Source organism: Oncorhynchus tshawytscha, linkage group LG07 (genome assembly GCF_018296145.1).
Source record: "Oncorhynchus tshawytscha isolate Ot180627B linkage group LG07, Otsh_v2.0, whole genome shotgun sequence".
Taxonomy (NCBI): domain Eukaryota; kingdom Metazoa; phylum Chordata; class Actinopteri; order Salmoniformes; family Salmonidae; genus Oncorhynchus; species Oncorhynchus tshawytscha.
In genome coordinates, this window is record NC_056435.1 from 76,757,654 (window position 1) to 76,779,171 (window position 21,518).

General features: G+C 41.7%; 1 protein-coding gene across 2 annotated transcripts in view; it reads right to left on the reverse strand.

Moving 5' to 3' along the window:
• The window catches only part of hdac11 (histone deacetylase 11), a 48,294-nt gene extending 28,160 nt beyond the window's left edge, over positions 1 to 20,134 (reverse strand). The window contains exons 1-4 of one of the 2 annotated variants that reach the window (XM_042324979.1): positions 19,958 to 20,134; positions 13,166 to 13,314; positions 11,984 to 12,084; positions 6,372 to 6,488 (exon numbers count right to left, since the gene is read on the reverse strand). In XM_042324979.1, coding sequence (XP_042180913.1) covers positions 6,372 to 6,488; positions 11,984 to 12,084; positions 13,166 to 13,314; positions 19,958 to 19,971 — 381 coding nt within the window. In that variant the 5' untranslated portion in view covers positions 19,972 to 20,134. The remainder of the gene's footprint in view (positions 1 to 6,371; positions 6,489 to 11,983; positions 12,085 to 13,165; positions 13,315 to 19,957) is intronic. The other variant, XM_042324980.1, reaches the window with a different exon arrangement.
• Positions 20,135 to 21,518: the final 1,384 nt, after the last annotated feature.

The following is a 21,518-nucleotide window of genomic DNA, read 5'->3' on the forward strand; positions in this document are numbered from 1 at the left end:
ACACACTAGACTAGAAACACACTAGACTAGAAACAACACAATAGAATAGTAACAACACACTAGACTAGAAACAACACATTACATTAGAAACAACACAATACATTAGACTAGAAACAACACAATACATTAGACTAGAAACAACACAATACATTAGACTAGAAACAACACAATACATTAGATTAGAAACAACACAATACATTAGATTAGAAACAACACAATACATTAGATTAGAAAGAACACATTAGATTAGAAACAACACAATACATTAGATTAGAAACAACACAATACATTAGACTAGAAACAACACAATACATTAGACTAGAAACAACACAATACATTAGACTAGAAACAACACAATACATTAGACTAGAAACAACACAATACATTAGACTAGAAACAACACAATACATTAGACTAGAAACAACACAATACATTAGATTAGAAACAACACAATACATTAGATTAGAAACAACACAATACATTAGATTAGAAACAACACAATACATTAGACTAGAAACAACACAATACATTAGATTAGAAACAACACAATACATTAGATTAGAAACAACACAATACATTAGATTAGAAACAACACAATACATTAGATTAGAAACAACACATTAGATTAGAAACAACACAAGATTAGAAACAACATTAGATTAGAAACAAAACACAAATACATTAGATTAGAAACAACACAATACATTAGATTAGAAACAACACAATACATTAGATTAGAAACAACACAATACATTAGACTAGAAACAACACAATACATTAGATTAGAAACAACACAATACATTAGATTAGAAACAACACAATACATTAGATTAGAAACAACACAATACATTAGATTAGAAACAACACAATACATTAGATTAGAAACAACACAATACATTAGATTAGAAACAACACAATACATTAGAAACAAACAATACATTAGATTAGAAACAACACAATACATTAGATTAGAAACAACACAATACATTAGATTAGAAACAACACAATACATTAGATTAGAAACAACACAATACATTAGATTAGAAACAACACATTAGAAACAACACAACACATTAGATTAGAAACAACACAATACATTAGATTAGAACACACAATACATTAGATTAGAAACACACAATACATTAGATTAGAAACAACACAATACATTAGATTAGAAACAACACATTAGATTAGAAACAACACAATACATTAGATTAGAAACAACACATTAGAAAAACAACACAATACATTAGATTAGAAACAACACAATACATTAGATTAGAAACAACACAATACATTAGATTAGAAACAACACAATACATTAGATTAGAAACAACACAATACATTAGATTAGAAACAACACAATACATTAGATTAGAAACAACACAGATACATTTAGATTAGAAACAACACAATTAGAAACAACATTAGATTAGAAACAACACAACACATTAGATTAGAAACAACACAATACATTAGATTAGAAACAACACAATACATTAGATTAGAAACAACACAATACATTAGATTAGAAACAACACAATACATTAGATTAGAAACAATACAATACATTAGATTAGAAACAACACAATACATTAGATTAGAAACAGCACAATACATTAGATTAGAAACAACACAATACATTAGATTAGACACAACACATTAGAAACAACACAATACATTAGATTAGAAACAACACATTAGAAACAACACAACACATTAGATTAGAAACAACACAATACATTAGAAACAACACACTAGACTAGAAACAACACACTAGACTAGAAACAACACACTAGACTAGAAACACCACACTAGACTAGAAACAACACAATAGAATAGTAACAACACACTAGACTAGAAACAACACACTAGACTAGAAACAACACAATAGACTAGAAACAACACACTAGACTAGAAACAACACACTAGACAACACAATAGAAACAACACACTAGACTAGAAACAACACAATAGAATAGAAACAACACACTAGACTAGAAACAACACAATAGAATAGTAAAACAACACACTAGACTAGAAACAACACACTAGACTAGAAACAACACACTAGACTAGAAACAACACAATAGAATAGTAACAACACACTAGACTAGAAACACCACACTAGACTAGAAACAACACACTAGACTAGAAACAACACAATAGAATAGAAACAACACACTAGACTAGAAACACCACACTAGACTAGAAACAACACACTAGACTAGAAACAACACAATAGAATAGTAACAACACAATAGAATAGTAACAACACACTAGACTAGAAACACCACACTAGACTAGAAACAACACAATAGAATAGTAACAACACAATAGAATAGTAACAACACACTAGACTAGAAACAACACAACAACACAATAGAATAGAAACAACACACTAGACTAGAAACAACACACTAGACTAGAAACAACACACTAGACTAGAAACACCACACTAGACTAGAAACAACACAATAGAATAGTAACAACACACTAGACTAGAAACACCACACTAGACTAGAAACACCACACTAGACTAGAAACAACACACTAGACTAGAAACAACACAATAGAATAGTAACAACACACTAGACTAGAAACAACACAATAGAATAGAAACAACACAATAGAATAGAAACACCACACTAGACTAGAAACACCACACTAGACTAGAAACAACACACTAGACTAGAAACAACACAATAGAAACACCACACTAGACTAGAAACACCACACTAGACTAGAAACACCACACTAGACTAGAAACAACACAATAGAATAGTAACAACACACTAGACTAGAAACTCCACACTAGACTAGAAACAACACATTAGAAACAAAACATTACATTAGAAAGAACAATACAATAGATTAGAAACAACACAATACATTAGACTAGAAACAACACAATACATTAGACGGGAAAAACACAATACATTAGACGGGAAAAACACAATACATTAGATTAGAAACAACACAATACATTAGACTAGAAAGAACACATTAGATTAGAAACAACACAATACATTAGATTAGAAACAACACAATACATTAGATTAGAAACAACACAATACATTAGACGGGAAAAACACAATACATTAGACTAGAAACAACACAATACATTAGATTAGAAACAACACAATACATTAGACGGGAAAAACACAATACATTAGACTAGAAACAACACAATACATTAGATTAGAAACAACACATTAGATTAGAAACAACACAATACATTAGATTAGAAACAACACAACACATTACAATATAACACTAATACAACACAACAAAGGCTGAGTCCTTGAGATGAATAAACATGAATCTATAAATGTATCCATAAAAATATACAAAAATACAAAAATACAAATAATATCGCCAAAAATGTAAATATATCTTGATATGTTTAGTTTTCATTCAGTTTCCCTCTCTCTCTTCCTTTCTATGAGACTGGTATAGCTTCCTTCTGACTGTTAAGGGTTCCCTCTCTCTCTACCAGACTGGTATGTCTTCTATCACGCTCTCTCATCTAGTGCTCCTATGACAATCTCCAGTTGTATCAGACACACTACCAAGACTATATGCAAATAAAATAATCAATCTTAACAGAATCACTAATTAACTACACATGGTTGATGATATTACTAGTTTAACTAGCTTATCCTGCGTTGCATATAATCAATGCGGTGCCTGTTAATTTATCATCGAATCACAGCATACTTCTCCAAACAGGTGATGATTTAACAAAAGCGCATTTGCGTCAGGGTATATGCAGCAGTTTGGGCCACCTGGCTCGTTGCGAACTGTGTGAAGACCATTTCTTCCAGACAAAGACCGTAATTCATTTGCCAGAATTTTACATAATTATAACATAACATTGAAGGTTGTGCAATGTAACAGCAATAGTTCGACTTATGGATGCCACCTGTTAGATAAAATACGGAACGGTTCCGTATTTTGGAAAGATTAATGACCTAAGGCTCGTATTTCTGTGTGTTTATTATAATATAATGAAGTCTATGATTTGATATTTGATAGAGCAGTCTGACTGAGCGGTGGTAGGCAGCAGCAGGCTCGTAAGCATTCATTCAAACAGCACTTTCCTGCGTTTGCCAGCAGTTCTTCGCAATGCTTGAAGCACAGCGCTGTTTATGACTTCAAGCCTATCAACTTCCGAGATTAGGCTGGCATTACTATAGTGCCTATAAGAACATCCAATAGTCATAGGTATATGAAATATAAAATGGTATAGAGAGAAATATTCCTATAATTCCTATAATAACTACAACCTAAAACTTCGTAACTGGGAATATTGAAGACTCATGTTAAAAGGAACCACCAGCTTTCATATGTTCTCATGTTCTGAGCAAGGAACTGAAACGTTAGCTTTCTTACATAGCACATATTGCACTTTTACTTTCTTCTCCAACGCTGTGTTTTTTGCATTATTTAAACCAAATTGAACATGTTTCATTATTTATTTGAGGCTAAATTGATTTTATTGATGTATTATCTTAAATTAAAATAAGTGTTCATCAGTATTGTTGTAATTGTCATTATTACAAATATGTATAACATTTTTTATTTATTAAAACAATTTAAAATAAAAAAAAATTGGTCCTCCAATAATCGGTATCGGCGTTGAAAAACCATAATCGGTCGACCTCTACTTCAGACCCAGTGAAGGAGCAAGGACTATACAGAGGAGCTAAGACTATACACTGTGTTGACAGTGTACATGGATCCAGTTGTGCAGCCCAGCGGGCCAGCCAGCAATGCTATGAAATCAAACAGCAATCTAGCCAGCCAGTCAGCCAAACAGCCAGTAAGCTAGAAAGCCAGCCAGCCAGCCAACCATTCAGCTAGACAGTCAGCCAGGCAGTCAACCAGACCAGTCAGCCAGCTCGCTAGCCAGCCATTCAGCCAGCCACTCAACAAGCCAGCAAGCTAGACAGCCTGTCAACCAGCCAGCCAGTCTTCTGGCCAGTCAGCCAGCCAGATGCCAGTCAGCCAGCCAGTCAGCCAACCAGCCAGTTAACCAGCCAGTTAACCAGCCAGTCAGTTAACCAGCCAGTCAGCCAGTCAGCCAGCCAAACAACTGATGGTATAGTAATAACACGTATTAGCATTTACACACAGACACACAGCTGTGGAGAGAACCAGTCAGATCTCCCTTGGCGACACACAGACACACAGCTGTGGAGAGAACCAGTCAGATCTCCCTTGGTGACACACAGACACACAGCTGTGGAGAGAACAAGTCAGATCTCCCTTGGTGACACACAGACACACAGCTGTGGAGAGAACCAGTCAGATCTCCCTTGGCGACACACAGACACACAGCTGTGGAGAGAACCAGTCAGATCTCCCTTGGCGACACACAGACACACAGCTGTGGAGAGAACAAGTCAGATCTCCCTTGGCGACACACAGCTGTGGAGTGAACCACTCAGTTCTCCCTTGGCGACACACAGACACACAGCTGTGGAGTGAACCACTCAGTTCTCCCTTGGTGACACACAGACACACAGCTGTGGAGAGAACCAGTCAGATCTCCCTTGGTGACACACAGACGTGGAGTGAACCACTCAGTTCTCCCTTGGTGACACACAGACACACAGCTGTGGAGTGAACCACTCAGTTCTCCCTTGGCGACACACAGACACACAGCTGTGGAGTGAACCACTCAGTTCTCACTTGGCGACACACAGTTGTTGTAGCTGCTGACTCAATATTTATATAAAAGGGTATTTTACATAATGTGCCACAGACAGAGACACAGAGAGACAGAGAGAGCTCATGTTTTGCTGAATAGGCAGTATCCGACGCTAAGAGGGATGACCCCAACCAAGGGTTTGATACTGCAGCAAACGAACCCTGCCTCATGGCCTTGAACCAAATAAAACAAGCACATTAGTGAGACTGACTGGGTTTCAACAAAGGTCATCAGAACATAGTAAGGCTGCTCTCTGAGTTCATGGGTCTCAGGGAAGGTTAGTAAGACATAAAAAGAAAAGCATTCTTCTCTATCCGTAAAGAAGAAAAAAAGAAATGAATTTATTCCAATACTAATTTGAGAAGAGTCTTTCCCCTCAGAGGCTCTGATACCTGTGAAGGCCCTAGGACAAGGATCTCCATCACAGCTGTTCAAACTCTAAGAAGCCTGTCTCTCCCAGGATATGCCAAAAACAACCAAATAGAACTGGTTTTGAATAAAACATTCAATAACACCCTGTGAATCTATTTCCTGAACACAAAACTCCAGACTGTACTATGACAACAGATTCCTCACGTTACAGTAGTAGCTAATACAGAGGCTGATGAGAACAAAGCTGACAAGCTTACACTATGGCAGACATCATCCAACCTACCATGATGGTGCCTCCGGTCTGCGTTCTGAGTGGTCTCAGGACCCGTCTCTGAACCAGGAAGTTAGGTAGGCATAGAAGGGGAGGGATCTCTGTGATGGTCGCTACAACCAGGGACCACTGGATTGGACGAAGAAAACAACACATCATCCTCACACACACGCAGAACACACACTATGGGAAATTCCGATGTACATCTAGGTTTAGGAAGGTGATTTCTGAATGGGATTGTTTACTGCTGGCAAAATGGCATGGCGTTATTAACAACAGTCTCAACTCACTTACACTGGAATATAATACATATTATAATACATATACACAATAAATATAATCATACACATACATATGTCCTAAAATAAAGCATTAAGTGAATGCAACAGAATACTGAGGTAGGTACGGTACCTATCTACAGCCCTCCACCAAACAGCTCTGAGGAATATGTGGTTTCCAGTTTGCATAAAGTCCAGTGTAGTTCCTTGATGGCCGTCGTGGTATCGGCTTGAGGGGGAATATACACGGCTGTGACTATAACCGAAGAGAATTCTCTTGGTAATACGCTTGGCATTTGATTGTGAGGCATTCTAGGTCGGGGGACAAAAGGACTTGAGTTTCTGTATGTTATCACAATCACACCATGAGTAGTTAATCATGAAACATACATCCCCACCATTCTTCTTCCTGGATGGAGAGTTATTTATTCCTGTCTACGAGATGTACTGAGAACCCAGCTGGCTGTATGGACGGGGACAGTATGTCCAGAGAAAACCATGATTCCATGAAACAGAGTATGTTACAGTCCCTAATGTCTCTCTAGAAGAAGATCCTCGCCCTGAGCTCGTCTACTCTATTGTCCAGAGATTGAACATTAGCGAGTAATATACTCGGAAGCAGTGGATGGTGTGCACTCCTCCGGAGTCGGACTAGAAGTCCACTCCGAATACCTCTTGGAGCAGCCTCTGGGACAAGTGTAATTGCCCTGGGGGGTACAAACAAAGGATCCAATTCGGGAAAGTCATATTCCTGATCGTAATGCTGGTGAGTTACCGCCGCTCTGATATCCAAAAGTTATTTCCGGCTGTATGTAATAACTCAAAAAACGTTCTGGGCTAATAATGAAAAAAAAAAAAAAAAAGATTATTGCAAAGTTGCTGAGGAGCTAGAAGCACAGCTGCCATGTCTGTCAGCGCCATCTTGGTGTGGGGTGTGTGCTTTGGCAAAGTGGATGGGGTTATCTCCTGCATGGTTGGCCCTATCTGGAGTTATTGTCTGATGGGGCTACAGTGTCCCCTTACCCCCACTCTCTCAGCCTCCAGTATCTATGCTGCAATATGTGCCGTGGGGCTGTCTGTCCTATCTGGTGTCCTGTGTGAACTTAAGTATGCTCCCTTTAATTCTCTCATCTCTCCCCTCCTGGAGGACCTGAGCCCTAGGACCATGCTTCAGGACTACCTGGCCTGATCACTCCTGGCTGTCCCCGGTCTACCATGCTGCTGATCTAGTTTCTGCTGTTCTGCCTGTGGCTATGGACACTGAAATGCTTGTCACGACCAATGAATGCTTGGCTATAAAAAACCAATTGACAGTTACTCCTGAGGAGCTGACCTGTTGCACTCTCTACAATCACTGGCAGAATCCTTTTTTTTCTTTAACGAGTCCGACGTGAAGGACATACTGCTTTCCCGGGAACAGGCCCAGATCCCCGTCATTTGTGTGAAGAGAGGGCGAAGACAAAGCTGGACGGCGGGAATCCTTCTGAGAATTCGTAGGCGATCGAATAAACCCCCACTGCCTTCCATTCTGCTAGCAAACGTGCAATCTTTGGAAAATAAAATAGATAACCTAAGTGGAAGATTAAACTACCAACAGGACACTGAAGACTGTATTATCTTATGCTTCACCGAGTAGTGTCTGAACGACCACATTATCAACATACAGTTGGCTGGTTATACGCTGTATCAGCAGGATAGAACGGCAGTGTCTGGTAAGCGACGGTGGACTGTGTATTTTTGTAAATAACAGCTGGTACACGATATCTAAGGAAGTCTCCAGGATTTGCTCACCTGACGAAGAGTATCTCATGATAAGCTGAAGACCACACTCTCTACCTAGAGTTTTCATCTGTATTTTTCATAGCTGTCTACATACCACCACAGACTGATGCTGGCACTAGAACCACACTCAATGAACTGTGTTCCACCATATGCAAACAGGAAAACGTTCACCCAGAGGCGGCGCTCCTAGTGGCCGGGGACTTTATTGCAGGGAAACTTAAATCAGTTGAACCTAATTTCTATCAGCATGTTAAATGTGCAACCAGAGAGGGAAAAAAACTATGGACCACCTTTACTCCACACAGGGACGCATACAAAGCTCTCCCTTGCCCTACATTTGGCAAATTACCATAATTCCATCCTCCTGATTCCTGCTATAAGCACCAGTGACTTGATCAATAAAAAAAGTGGTTAGAGGAAGCAGATGCTAAGCTACAGAACTGTTTTTCTAGCACAGAATGGAATATGTTCCGGGATTCCTCCGATGGCATTGAGGAGTACACCACATCAGTCATTGGATTCATCAATAAGTGCATCGATGATGTCATCCCTACAGTGACCGTACGTACATACCCAAACCAGAAGCCATGGATTACAGGCAAAATCCACACTGAGCTAAAGGCTAGAGCTGCAGCTTTCAAGGACCGGGACTCTAACACGGAAGCTTATAAGAAATCCCGCTATGCCCTCCAACGAACCATCAAACAGGCAAAGCGTCAATACAGGACTAAGATCGAATTCTACTACAACGGCTCTGATGCTCGTCGGAAGTGGCAGGGCTAGCAAACCATTACAGACTACAAAGGGAAGCACAGCCGAGAGCTGCCCAGTGACACAAGCCTACCAGACGAGCTAAACTAATTCTATGCTCGAAGCAAATAAGACCGAAACATGCATGAGAGCACCAGCTCTTCTGGAAGACTGTGTGATCATGCTCTCCAAAGCTGATGTAAGTAAGACCTTTAAACAGGTAAACATTCACAAGGCCACAGGGCAGATTACCAGTATGACAGATTACCAGTATGTGTACTGCGAGCATGCGCTGACTAATTGGCATGTGTCTTCACTGACATTTTCAACCTTGCCTGTCTGAGTCTGTATCACCAACATGTTTCAAGCAGACCACCATAGTCCCTGTGCCCAACACATCAGCCACGCTGATCCTCAACACAGGGGCTCCTCAGGGGTGTGTGCTCAGTCCCATCCTGTATTCCCTCTTCACTCATGATACTCCAACACCATCTGCTGTTTCCTGAAGTTCACAATCATCTCCTTTGTTTTGTTGGCATTGAGTGTGAGGTTATTTTCCTGACACCACACTCCGAGGGCCCTCACCTCCTCCCTGTAGGCCGTCTCATCGTTGTTGGTAATCAAGCCTACCACTGTAGTGTCGTCCGCAAACTTGATGATTGAGTTGGAGGCGTGCATGGCCACGCAGTCGTGGGTGAACAGGGAGTACAGGAGAGGGCTCAGAACACACCCTTGTGGGGCCCCAGTGTTGAGGATCAGCGGGGTGGAGATGTTGTTACCTACCCTCACCACCTGGGGGCAGCCCGTCAGGAAGTCCAGTACCCAGTTGCACAGGACGGGGTCGAGACCCAGGGTCTCGAGCTTGACGACGAGTTTGGAGGGTACTATGGTGTTAAATGCTGAGCTGTAGTCGATGAACAGCATTCTCACATAGGTATTCCTCTTGTCCAGATGGGTTAGGGCAGTGTGCAGTGTGGTTGCAATTGCGTCGTCTGTGGACTTATTTGGGTGGTAAGCAAATTGGAGAGGGTCTAGGGTGGAGGTGTAATGGTCCTTGATTAGTCTCTCAAAGCACTTCATGATGACGGAAGTGAGTGCTACGGGGCGGTAGTCGTTTAGCTCAGTTACCTTAGCTTTCTTGGGAACAGGGACAATGGTGGCGCTCTTGAAGCATGTGGGAACAGCAGACTGGGATAAGGATTGATTGAATATGTCCGTAAACACACCAGCCAGCTGGTTTGCGCATGCTCTGAGGAAGCGGCTGGGGATGCCGTCTGGGCCTGCAGCCTTGCGAGGGTTAACACGTTTAAATGTTTTACTCACGTCGGCTGCAGTGAAGGAGAGTCCGCAGGTTTTGGTTGCGGGCCGTGTCAGTGGCACTGTATTGTCCTCAAAGCGGGCAAAAAAGTCATTTTTGTACCTGTTTCCACCAGCATCTTCACAAGGTTCTTTGCTGTTGTTCTGGGATTGATTTACTTTTCACACCAAAGTAGGTTCATCTCTAGGAGACAAAATGCGTCTCATTCCTGAGAGGTATGACGGCTGCGTGGTCCCAGGGTGTTTAGACTTGAGAACTATTGTTTGTACAGCTGAACGTGGTACCTTCAGGCGTTTGGAAATTGCTCCCAAGGATGAACCAGACTTGTGGAGGTCTACAATTTTTTTTCTGAAGTCTTGGCTGATTTCTTTTGATTTTCCCATGATGTCAAGCAAAGAGGCACTGAGTTTGAAGGTAGGCCATGAAATACATCCACAGGTACACCTCCTATTGACTCAAATTATGTCAATTAGAAGCTTCTAATGTCATGACATAATTTTCTGGAATTTTCCAAGCTGTTTAAAGGTAGAGTCAACTTAGTGTATGTAAACTTCTGACCCACTGGAATAGTGAGACCGTGAATTATAAGTGAAATAATCTGTCCTTAGACAATTGTTGGAAAAAGTCCTAACAGACTTGCCAAAACTATAGTTTGTAAACAAGAAATTTGTAGAGTGTTTGAAAAATGAGTTTTAATTACTCCAACCTAAGTGTATGTAAACTTCCGACTTCAACTGTATCTGGGCCCCTATTCTGTGCAATTGAATGAGTAAACACCAACAAACATATCTGGGCTCTCTATTTTGTTTAATTGAATGAGTAAACACCAACAAACATATCTGGGCCCCTATTTTGTTTAATTGAATGAGTAAACACCAACAAACATATCTGGGCTCTCTATTCTGTGTAATTTAATAAAGTAAACAGCAACAAACAGACGAAGTTTAAACATGATTTTCCACATTAACCTAAATAATAACCAAGCTTTTGAGTAGCTTTTGAGTAGTTTGAGTGCTGAGAGGAGAAGGAGGAAGAGCTCGGAGGAGAGAGAAGATACGAAGTAGAAAAGGGGAAAGAGGGAAAAAGAATAAGGAGGTGGAGGAAAGAGGAGAAGTAGGGTTAGGGTTTGGTGTACTGTACACAATGCCATGTTGACTCAAAGGAGAACCAGAGAGAAGCAATACAGTCTGTTGAGGTAGCGTTTGGTGTCAACCCATCTCAAGTCATGAGGTAGCGTTTGGTGTCAACCACCTCGAGTCATGAGGTAGCGTTTGGTGTCAACCCACCTCGAGTCATGAGGTAGCGTTTGGTGTCAACTCCACTCTAGTCATGAGGTAGCATTTGGTGTCAACCCACCTCGAGCCATGAGGTAGCGTTTGGTGTCAACCACCTCGAGTCATGAGGTAGCGTTTGGTGTCAACCACCTCGAGTCATGAGGTAGCGTTTGGTGTCAATTCAGCTTGAGTCTGTTGAGGTAAGGTTTAATGTCAACCCACCTTGAGTCTGTTGAGGTAGCGTTTTGTGTGAACCACCAGCAGGTCTTCCTCTGTAGCCTCCCGTGCCTCAACGATGCTCCCATCACTGATCAACTTCTCCTCTGAGAAAGAAAGAGGAAAGACAGAGGAGCAAGAGAGATCGATAGAGAGAGATCGATAGAGAGAGAGAAACAACAGGTTAGACCTGCTAGGTTAGTAAGGAGGAGGACTCAGTGTCCACCCTACAAACCATACAAGTGATGAATAAAACCTTTTCCTCCTTCCTGTTCAGCATACAACCAGGCTACACCCCCTTTGCCTCCTTCCTGTTCAGCATACAACCAGGCTACACCCCCTTTGCCTCCTTCCTGTTCAGCATACAACCAGGCTACACTACTGTCTCCTCCTTCCTGTTCAGCATACAACCAGGCTACACCCCCTTTGCCTCCTTCCTGTTCAGCATACAACCAGGCTACACCCCCTTTGCCTCCTTCCTGTTCAGCATACTACCAGGCTACACTCCCTTTGCCTCCTTCTTGTTCAGCATACTACCAGGCTACACTACCTTTACCTCCTTCCCCCTGTTCAGCATACTACCAGACTACACTACCTTTGCCTCCTTCCTGTTCAGCATACTACCAGGCTACACCCCCTTTGCCTCCTTCCTGTTCAGCATACTACCAGGCTACACTCCCTTTGCCTCCTTCTTGTTCAGCATACTACCAGGCTACACTACCTTTGCCTCCTTCCTGTTCAGCATACTACCAGGCTACACTACCTTTGCCTCCTTCCTGTTCAGCATACTACACCCCTTTTGCCTCCCTGTTCAGCATACAACCAGGCTACACTACCTTTACCTCCTTCCCGTTCAGCATACTACCAGACTACACTACCTTTGCCTCCTTCCTGTTCAGCATACTACCAGGCTACACTACCTTTGCCTCCTTCCTGTTCAGCATACTACCAGACTACACTACCTTTGCCTCCTTCCTGTTCAGCATACTACCAGGCTACACTACCTTTGCCTCCTTCCTGTTCAGCATACTACCAGGCTACACTACCTTTGCCTCCTTCCTGTTCAGCATACTACCAGGCTACACTACCTTTGCCTCCTTCCTGTTCAGCATACAAACAGGCTACACTCCCTAACCCTAAGTGCTCATGTAAAACATTCTAAATTTGATTGATTCATTACCCCTGTACCTTTTAGGAAGTGGATGACTTTCCCCCACTTCCCACTGTCGAAGGGGTGTAGTTTCTCAAGGCCCATGAAGGTGATGTTGTATACTGGAGAGTAGACGATAGGCAGACATGACGACGGCACCTCCAGGTATAGCTGGGTACCGTGACTCCTGGGAATAACAAAAAACAGATAAAATACAAACTTTATGGTCACCTGTAAACTTTCTTAATAAAATGTGCACTGTCATTACACTGTAACTAGGGTGCATCCAACGCTAAACTCTCCTATTTATGAATAACTTATCCGTTATTTCATTTGGCACGGTCATTACACTGTAAATGTATGATGCAACTACCATGTGGAGGCAGCGTAGCCTAGTGGTTAGAGTGTAGAGGAGGCAGGTAGACTAGTGGTTAGAGTGTAGAGGAGGCAGCATAGCCTAGTGGTTAGTGGTTAGAGTGTAGGAGGCAGCAGCCTAGTGGTTAGAGAGCAGAGGAGGCAGCGTAGCCTAGTGGTTAGAGTGTAGAGGAGGCAGCGTAGCCTAGTGGTTAGAGTGTAGAGGAAGCAGCGTAGCCTAGTGGTTAGAGTGTAGAGGAAGCAGCGTAGCCTAGTGGTTAGAGTGTAGAGGAGGCAGCGTAGCCTAGTGGTTAGAGTGTAGAGGAGGCAGCGTAGCCTAGTGGTTAGAGTGTAGAGGAGGCAGCGTAGCCTAGTGGTTAGAGTGTAGAGGAGGCAGCGTAGCCTAGTGGTTAGAGTGTAGAGGAGGCAGCGTAGCCTAGTGGTTAGAGCGTAGAGGAGGCAGCGTAGCCTAGTGGTTAGAGCGTAGAGGAGGCAGCGTAGCCTAGTGGTTAGAGCGTAGAGGAGGCAGCGTAGCCTAGTGGTTAGAGCGTAGAGGAGGCAGCGTAGCCTAGTGGTTAGAGCGTAGAGGAGGCAGCGTAGCCTAGTGGTTAGAGCGTTGGACTAGTAACCGAAAGGTTGCAAGATAGAATCACCGAGCTGACAAGATAAAAATCTGTCCTTCTGCCCCTGAACAAGGCAGTTAACCCACTGTTCCCCGGTAGGCTGTCATTGAAAATAAGAATGTGTTCTTAACTGACTTGTTAAATAAAGGTTAAATAAAAAAATATTCAATACTAAACCACCTCTTATGACGTGGGGAAGATGCAGCCAACCCCCAACTTTGGTGCAGTTTATCAGCCTCAATATCAGTTATTTGGCAACTACCTACTTTCCCCTTATCTTCTGTGTGAGACATGTTGTTCAGGGGAGTCAACATTAATACAATTCTGGAGCAAACTGTGTCACCATTTGCAAAACTGTTCAACAGAAACTGTTTACTCCAAATGGAAAACACAAACGAGAGTTTCTATTGGACAAATTCAGGTAGATCTCTCCCCGATTAGTTCAATTTGCGCTGATTGCTTCCGTTTGGATCTTAAACGATGGTTTCCGTAATGAATACACCCCTGGCATCACTGTTTTCATCTGGAATTCAACACAAACACTGGACACACCACTGCAATGTGGACATTTAGGTCATATTTGGTTGAGACGTTGATGAAAAAGATTTCAACCTTTATTCACCCACTCAAGCTGACAGCCAGAAGTTTGTTGAATTATCACTACACTTTCAACCATTTAAAATCACGACAAAGTTGAAATGGAAATACAGATATTCTGCATTTATACAACTACTAAATGTGTTACCACTGTACTTCATCTAATAGCAGAACCACTACAGTTGAGATTTCATTAAAAGTTTTGTATTCTTTATTTATTTATTTCACCAGGTCGGCCAGTTGAGAACAATTTACAACTGTGACTTGGCCAAGATAAAGCAAAGCAGTGTGACACAAACAATACAGAGTTACACATGGAATAAACAAACACACAGTCAATAATACAGAAGAAAAGTATATAAACAGTGTGTGCAAATGAGGTATGGCTGCGGTCCCTATACAGGGACCAAAATCAGCGGAAATTTCAGAGCGCCAACTGTAGTACTCGATAAAACTCAAACTTTCATTAAAACACACATGCAGGGTACTCAATTAAAGCTACACTCGTTGTGAATCTAGCCAACATGTCAGATTTGTAAAATGCTTTTCGGCGAAAGCATGAGAAGCTATTATCTGATAGCATGCACCCCCCCCGAAATACCTGAACGAGACGCAAACAAAATAATTAGCGTAGCCGGCGCTACACAAAACACAGAAATAAAATATAAAACATTAATTACCTTTGACGAGCTTCTTTGTTGGCACTCCTATATGTCCCATAAACATCACAATTGGGTCTTTTTCCCGATTAAATCCGTCAAATCCAGGAAAAAGCACCTTTCCAAAACGCAACGTCATTGTTTAAAATTACAAAAAGTTGCCTATAAACTTTTACAAAACACTTCAAACTACTTTTGTAAACCAACTTTAGGTATTAATAAACGTTAATAATCGATAAAATTGATCACGGGGCGATCTGTATTCGATAGCAGCAAGTCTTGAAATCATCGTCCATATTTTCCCTTTCATAACTTCCTTCGGTGGACCCCAAGACAGGAAGCGCCTATTCGTCATCACACCAAGGATAAACTACCAATGAAATGCCAGTACTGACGACATCGTGCGGAAGCTGTAGGCATTGTAAACGGGTCTCTATCCATTTTCCCTTGCAGTAGACAATACATAGACTGGCAGATGGATATTTTTTTTTTTTTTTTTTGTGAACAGTTTTCCTCTGGATTTTTACTCCTAAACACGTTCTGTTAAAGCCACAGACATGATTTAACCAGTTTTAGAGACTTCAGAGTGTTTTCTATCCACACATACTAATCATATGCATATACTATATTCCTGCCATGAGTAGCAGGACGTTGAAATTTTGCACGATTTTTAACAAAAAGCTGCGAAAATTCGCAGCATCCAAAACAGGTAAGGTAGTAAATAGGCCATGGTGGCAAAATTTAGCAATCAAACACTGGAGTGATAGATGTGCAGAAAATGAATGTGCAAGTAGAGATACTGGGGTGGAAAGGAGCAAAAATATTAAATATAAAATAAAAACAGTATGGGGATGAGGTAGTTGGATGGGCTATTTACAGACGGGCTTTGTACAGGTGCAGTGATCTGTGAGCTGCTCTGACTGCTGGTGATTAAAGTTGGTGAGGGAGATATGAGTCTCCAGCTTCAGTGATTTTGCAGTTCGTTCCAGTCATTGGCAGCAGAGAACTGGAAGGAAAGTCGAGCAAAGGAGGAATTGGCTTTGGGGATGACCAGTGAAATATACCTGCTGGAGCACGTGCTACGGGTGGGTGCTGCTATGGTGACCAGTGAGCTGAGATAAGGTGGTGCTTTACCTAGCAGAAACTTGTAGGTAACCTGTAGCCAGTGGATTTGGCGACGAGTATGAAGCGAGGGCCATATGGGGCTTTGGTGACAAAACGGATGGCACTGTGATAGACTACATCCAGTTTGCTGAGTAGAGTGTTTGAGGCTATTTTGTAAATGACATTGCCGAAGTCAAGGATCAGTAGGATGGTCAGTTTTACGAGGATATGTTTAGCAGCATGAGTGAAGAATGCTTTGCTGTGAAATAGGAAGCCTATTCTAGATTTCATTTTGGATTGGAGATGCTTGATGTGAGTTTGTAAGGAGAGTTTAAAGTCTAGCCAGACACCTAGTTATTTATAGTTGTCTACATATTCTAAGTCAGAACCGTCCAGAGTAGTGATGCTGAACGGGCGGGCAGGTGCGGGCAGCGATCGGTTGAAGAGCATGCATTTAGTTTTCCTTGCATTTAAGAGCAGTTGGAGGCCACAGAAGGAGAGTTGTATGGCATTGAGGCTCGTCTGGAGGTTAGTTAATAAATCAAATGTATTTGTCACATACACATGGTTAGCAGATGCTAATGCGAGTGTAGCAAAATGCTTGTGCTTCTAGTTCCGACAATGCAGTAATAACCAACGAGTAATCTAACCTAACAATTCCAAAACTACTACCTTATACACACAAGTGTAAGGGGATAAAGAATATGTACATAAAGATATATGAATGAATGATGGTACAGAACGGCATAGGCAAGATACAGTAGATGGTATAGAGTACAGTATATACATATGAGATGAGTAATGTAGGGTATGTAAACAAAGTGGCATAGTTTAAAGTGGCTACTGATACATGTATTACATAAAGATGAAATAGATGGTATAGAGTACAGTATATACATATACATATGAGATAAGTAATGTAGGGTATGTAACATTATATTAAGTAGCATAGTTTAAAGTGGCTAGTGATACATTTTACATAATTTCCCATCAATTCCCATTATTGAAGTGGCTGGAGTAGAGTCAGTGTGTTGGCAGCAGCCACTCAATGTTAGTGGTGGCTGTTTAACAGTCTGATGGCCTTGAGATAGAAGCTGTTTTTCAGTCTCTCGGTTGCTGTTTTGATGCACCTGTACTGACCTCGCCTTCTGGATGATAGGGGGGTGAACAGGCAGTGGCTCAGGTGGTTGTTGTTTTATGATCTTTATGGCCTTCCTGTGACATCGGGTGGTGTAGGTGTCCTGGAGGGCAGGTAGTTTGCCCCCGTTGATGTGTTGTGCAGACCTCACTACCCTCTGGAGAGCCTTACGGTTGTGGGTGGAGCAGTTGCCGTACCAGGCGGTGATACAGCACGCCAGGATGCTCTTGATTGTGCATCTGTAGAAGTTTGTGAATGCTTTGGGTGAGAAGCCAAATTTCTTCAGCCTCCTGAGGTTGAAGAGGCGCTGCTGCACCTTCTTCACGATGCTGTCTGTGTGGGTGGACCAATTCAGATTGTCTGTGATGTGTACGCCGAGGAACTTAAAACTCACTACCCTCTCCACTACTGTCCCATCGATGTGGATAGGGGGGTGCTCCCTCTGCTGTTTCCTGAAGTCCACAATCATCTCCTTAGTTTTGTTGACGTTGAGTGTGAGGTTATTTCCTGACCCCACACTCCGAGGGCCATCACCTCCTCCCAGTGTCCAAAGAAGGGCCAGAAGTATACAGATTGGTTTCATCAGCGTAGAGGTGGATCAGAGAATCACCAGCAGCAAGAGCGACATCATTGATGTACACAGAGAAAAGAGTTGGCCCGAGAATTGAACCCCGTGGCACCTCCATAGAGACTGCCAGAGATCTGGACAACAGGCTGGACAACTTTTAGTTTAGTTGGAAACTTTAATCGAAAATATAATTTGTTAAGTTGTCGACAAGTTACTAGGCTCTTTACGGTGTTGAAAAAGTATTTTTGAATTGTGTTTGGTTGTCAGCGCAACCAAATATCAACATTTAAAGGAGTTTAATTCCAGTTTGTCTACAAATTAAACATTTATATGTTGGATTCACATCTCCATCTCAACCAAAATTGTATGTAAAAGAATATGACTAAATAAAATAAAAATCTATTTCAAGTACATTTAAAGTTTGATTCGATTACATTCTGTAACTTTGAATTTATGTTGAGATGGAGACGTGAATCCAACATATCACTTATTAATTGGAATTAAAACCAGACTAAGTCAGTGGCACAGATGGTACGTGGCCTACATGTATAAGCTAGAAACCCCCTGGGCCTATATATATTATGTATGTTCAGTTGAACCCTGGGTTAAATTGAAACAATACTTGTTGATGACTTCCCTAATGCTGTATAGGCCTAAATAGCATCATTGAGGATATGACTTATAAAGTATGGTCACATTTCATTTACTCTGGTAAACCTATCCTTTGGAATGACTGATAGCAATAGTAAATATATGTAGTTATCATTCTCACCAGAGCACGTTGGTAGCAGTCAGTGATAAATACAGTATCAAGGCTAAACTGGGATTGGTTAAAACCCTGGATGGGAGACCACATGAACAGCTGTAGACAGGAAGTGGTTAAAACCCTGGATGGGAGACCACATGAACAGCTGTAGACAGGAAGTGGTTAAAACCCTGGATGGGAGACCACATGAACAGCTGTAGACAGGAAGTGGTTAAAACCCTGGATGGGAGACCACATTAACAGCTGTAGACAGGAAGTGCTGCCCAGACTGTCGTTTTTTTTCTTTCTGATACTGGATATAATGTTATAGACCTGACGTAGTTTCAAAGGTACAAATTCAACATATTTTATACAAGGTTTGTCTATGTTGAAAATTGGTTACAATTATAACATGATCCCGTCTTTAAAATGTCACCCTCAAAACAACAGATTCCAAGTTACATTTACAAACAATGTTGATTCAACAGGTTTGTGCCCAGTGGGTAGTGGTTAGGAACATGTGTATTGTAATACTATGCATCAATCAGAAAGAGGTTCATACTGATTTTATTTTCACTAGAAAATAACGTATTGTGTTATTGAACTTCATGAATTTGTTATTTAAATGGTTTGATTTATTACACGGTTTCAGTGCCCATATTATTAAATGAATGGTAACAGCTAAACGAGTCTTTTCAAACAGAACTAGGTTAGTCAGAAACAACGAAAGATTTCAGAAATGTGCTGTAGGCCTAAGTGACCGTGATACAGTCTGAAGTACAATACAGGCCGGAAAGAGAAAAACTACAAGAACCACATTCCCCCACCAGTTGCACATGCGCAACATAATTTCCAAAGACGAAATGGCATAATAAGGAAATATTTCTCTCGTCTCGTTTTCCAATCCCTGACTGTATCAGTGGTCATTGTTATTCAACATAATTATAACAACTTTTGGAACCAATTTAGAAGAATGTTGTGACAGCGAGAAAATGAGTCGTCATTGGCTCTGCAACGCAACTGTGAAATCAGCTTGACTCACCTGTTACACATCATAACCGCTCTTTGGTCTATTAGTTGACGCTAAAATATTTTATTCGAATGCTTTGATATCTTCACAAATGCAACGTTAGATTGTGGTTGTCCGATATCATTCTGTTAGTCATATATGGTATGCAGCCCACAGCGCTTCCTTCCATGCGCACGTCGAATACGCACTCACAACATTCGACTACTACGTCATTTTACCGTAGTCTACTTTCGCTGCGCATTGGTTGTGATTACACTTTTTTATTTTCAGTATCTAACATTTACATTTTCTTTAACTTTTTTTTATAATAGTGGTGCATGGAGACTATATAAAATGTAAGGAATGTGTGCATTCGTTTTCATGCTCCTTATTTACAATGTCCACTGGGCAAGCCACCTCATTTCAACATGAACATTTGGGTAATATTTGGTTGCGATTTGATCAATGAGATTTCAACCTTTATTCACCCACTGAAAAAGACAGCCAGAAGTTTGTTGAATTCCCAATGTGTCACTTTCAACCATCTAAAAGTACAAACAAATAAAATCAATTAAAAATCAAATGCAACAGTCAGTATCTGGTGTGGCCACCAGCTGCATTACGTACTGCAGTGCATATCCTCCTCATGGCCTGCACCAGATTTGCCAGTTCTTGCTGTGAGATGTTACCCCAGTCTTCCACCAAGGCACATGCAAGTTCCCTAACATTTCTGGGGGGAATGGCCTTAGCCCTCACCCTCTAATCCAACAGGTCCCAGACGTGCTCAATGGGATTGAGATCTGGGCTCTTCGGTGGCCATGGCAGAACACTTACATTCCTGTCTTGCATGAAATCAAGTACAGAAGGAGCAGTATGGCTGGTGGCATTGTCATGCTGGAGGGTCATGTCAGGATGAGCCTGCAGGAAGGGTACCACATGAGGGAGGAGGATGTCTTCCCTGTAATGCACAGTGTTGAGATTGCCTGCAATGACAACAAGCTCAGTCCAATGATGCTGTGACACACCGCCCCAGACCATGACGATGACCAGACCTCCACCTCCAAATCAATCCTGCTCCAGAGTACAGGCCTCGGTGTAACGCTCATTCCTTCGACGATAAACGTGAATCCGACAATCACCCCTGGTGAAACAAAACCGCAACTCGTCAGTGAAGAGTACTTTTTGCCAGTCCTGTCTGGTCCAGCGACGGTGGGTTTGTGCCCATAGGAGACGTTGTTGTCTTACAACAGGCCTACAAGCCCTCAGTCCAGCCTCTCTCAGCCTATTGTGGACAGTCTGAGCACTGATGGAGGGATTGTGCATTCCTGGTGTATCTCAGGCAGTTGTTGTTTCCAAAGTGTACCTGTCCTTCAGGTGTGATGTTCAGATTTACCAATCCTGTGCAGGTGTTGTTACACGTGGTCTGCCACTGTGAGGATGATCAGCTGTCCATCCTGTCTCTCTGTAGCGCTGTCTTAGGCGTCTCACAGTACGGACATTGCAATTTTTTCCCCTGGCCACATCTGCATTCCTCATGCCTCCTTTTAGCATGCCTAAGGCATGTTCACACAGATGAGCAGGGACCCTGGGCATC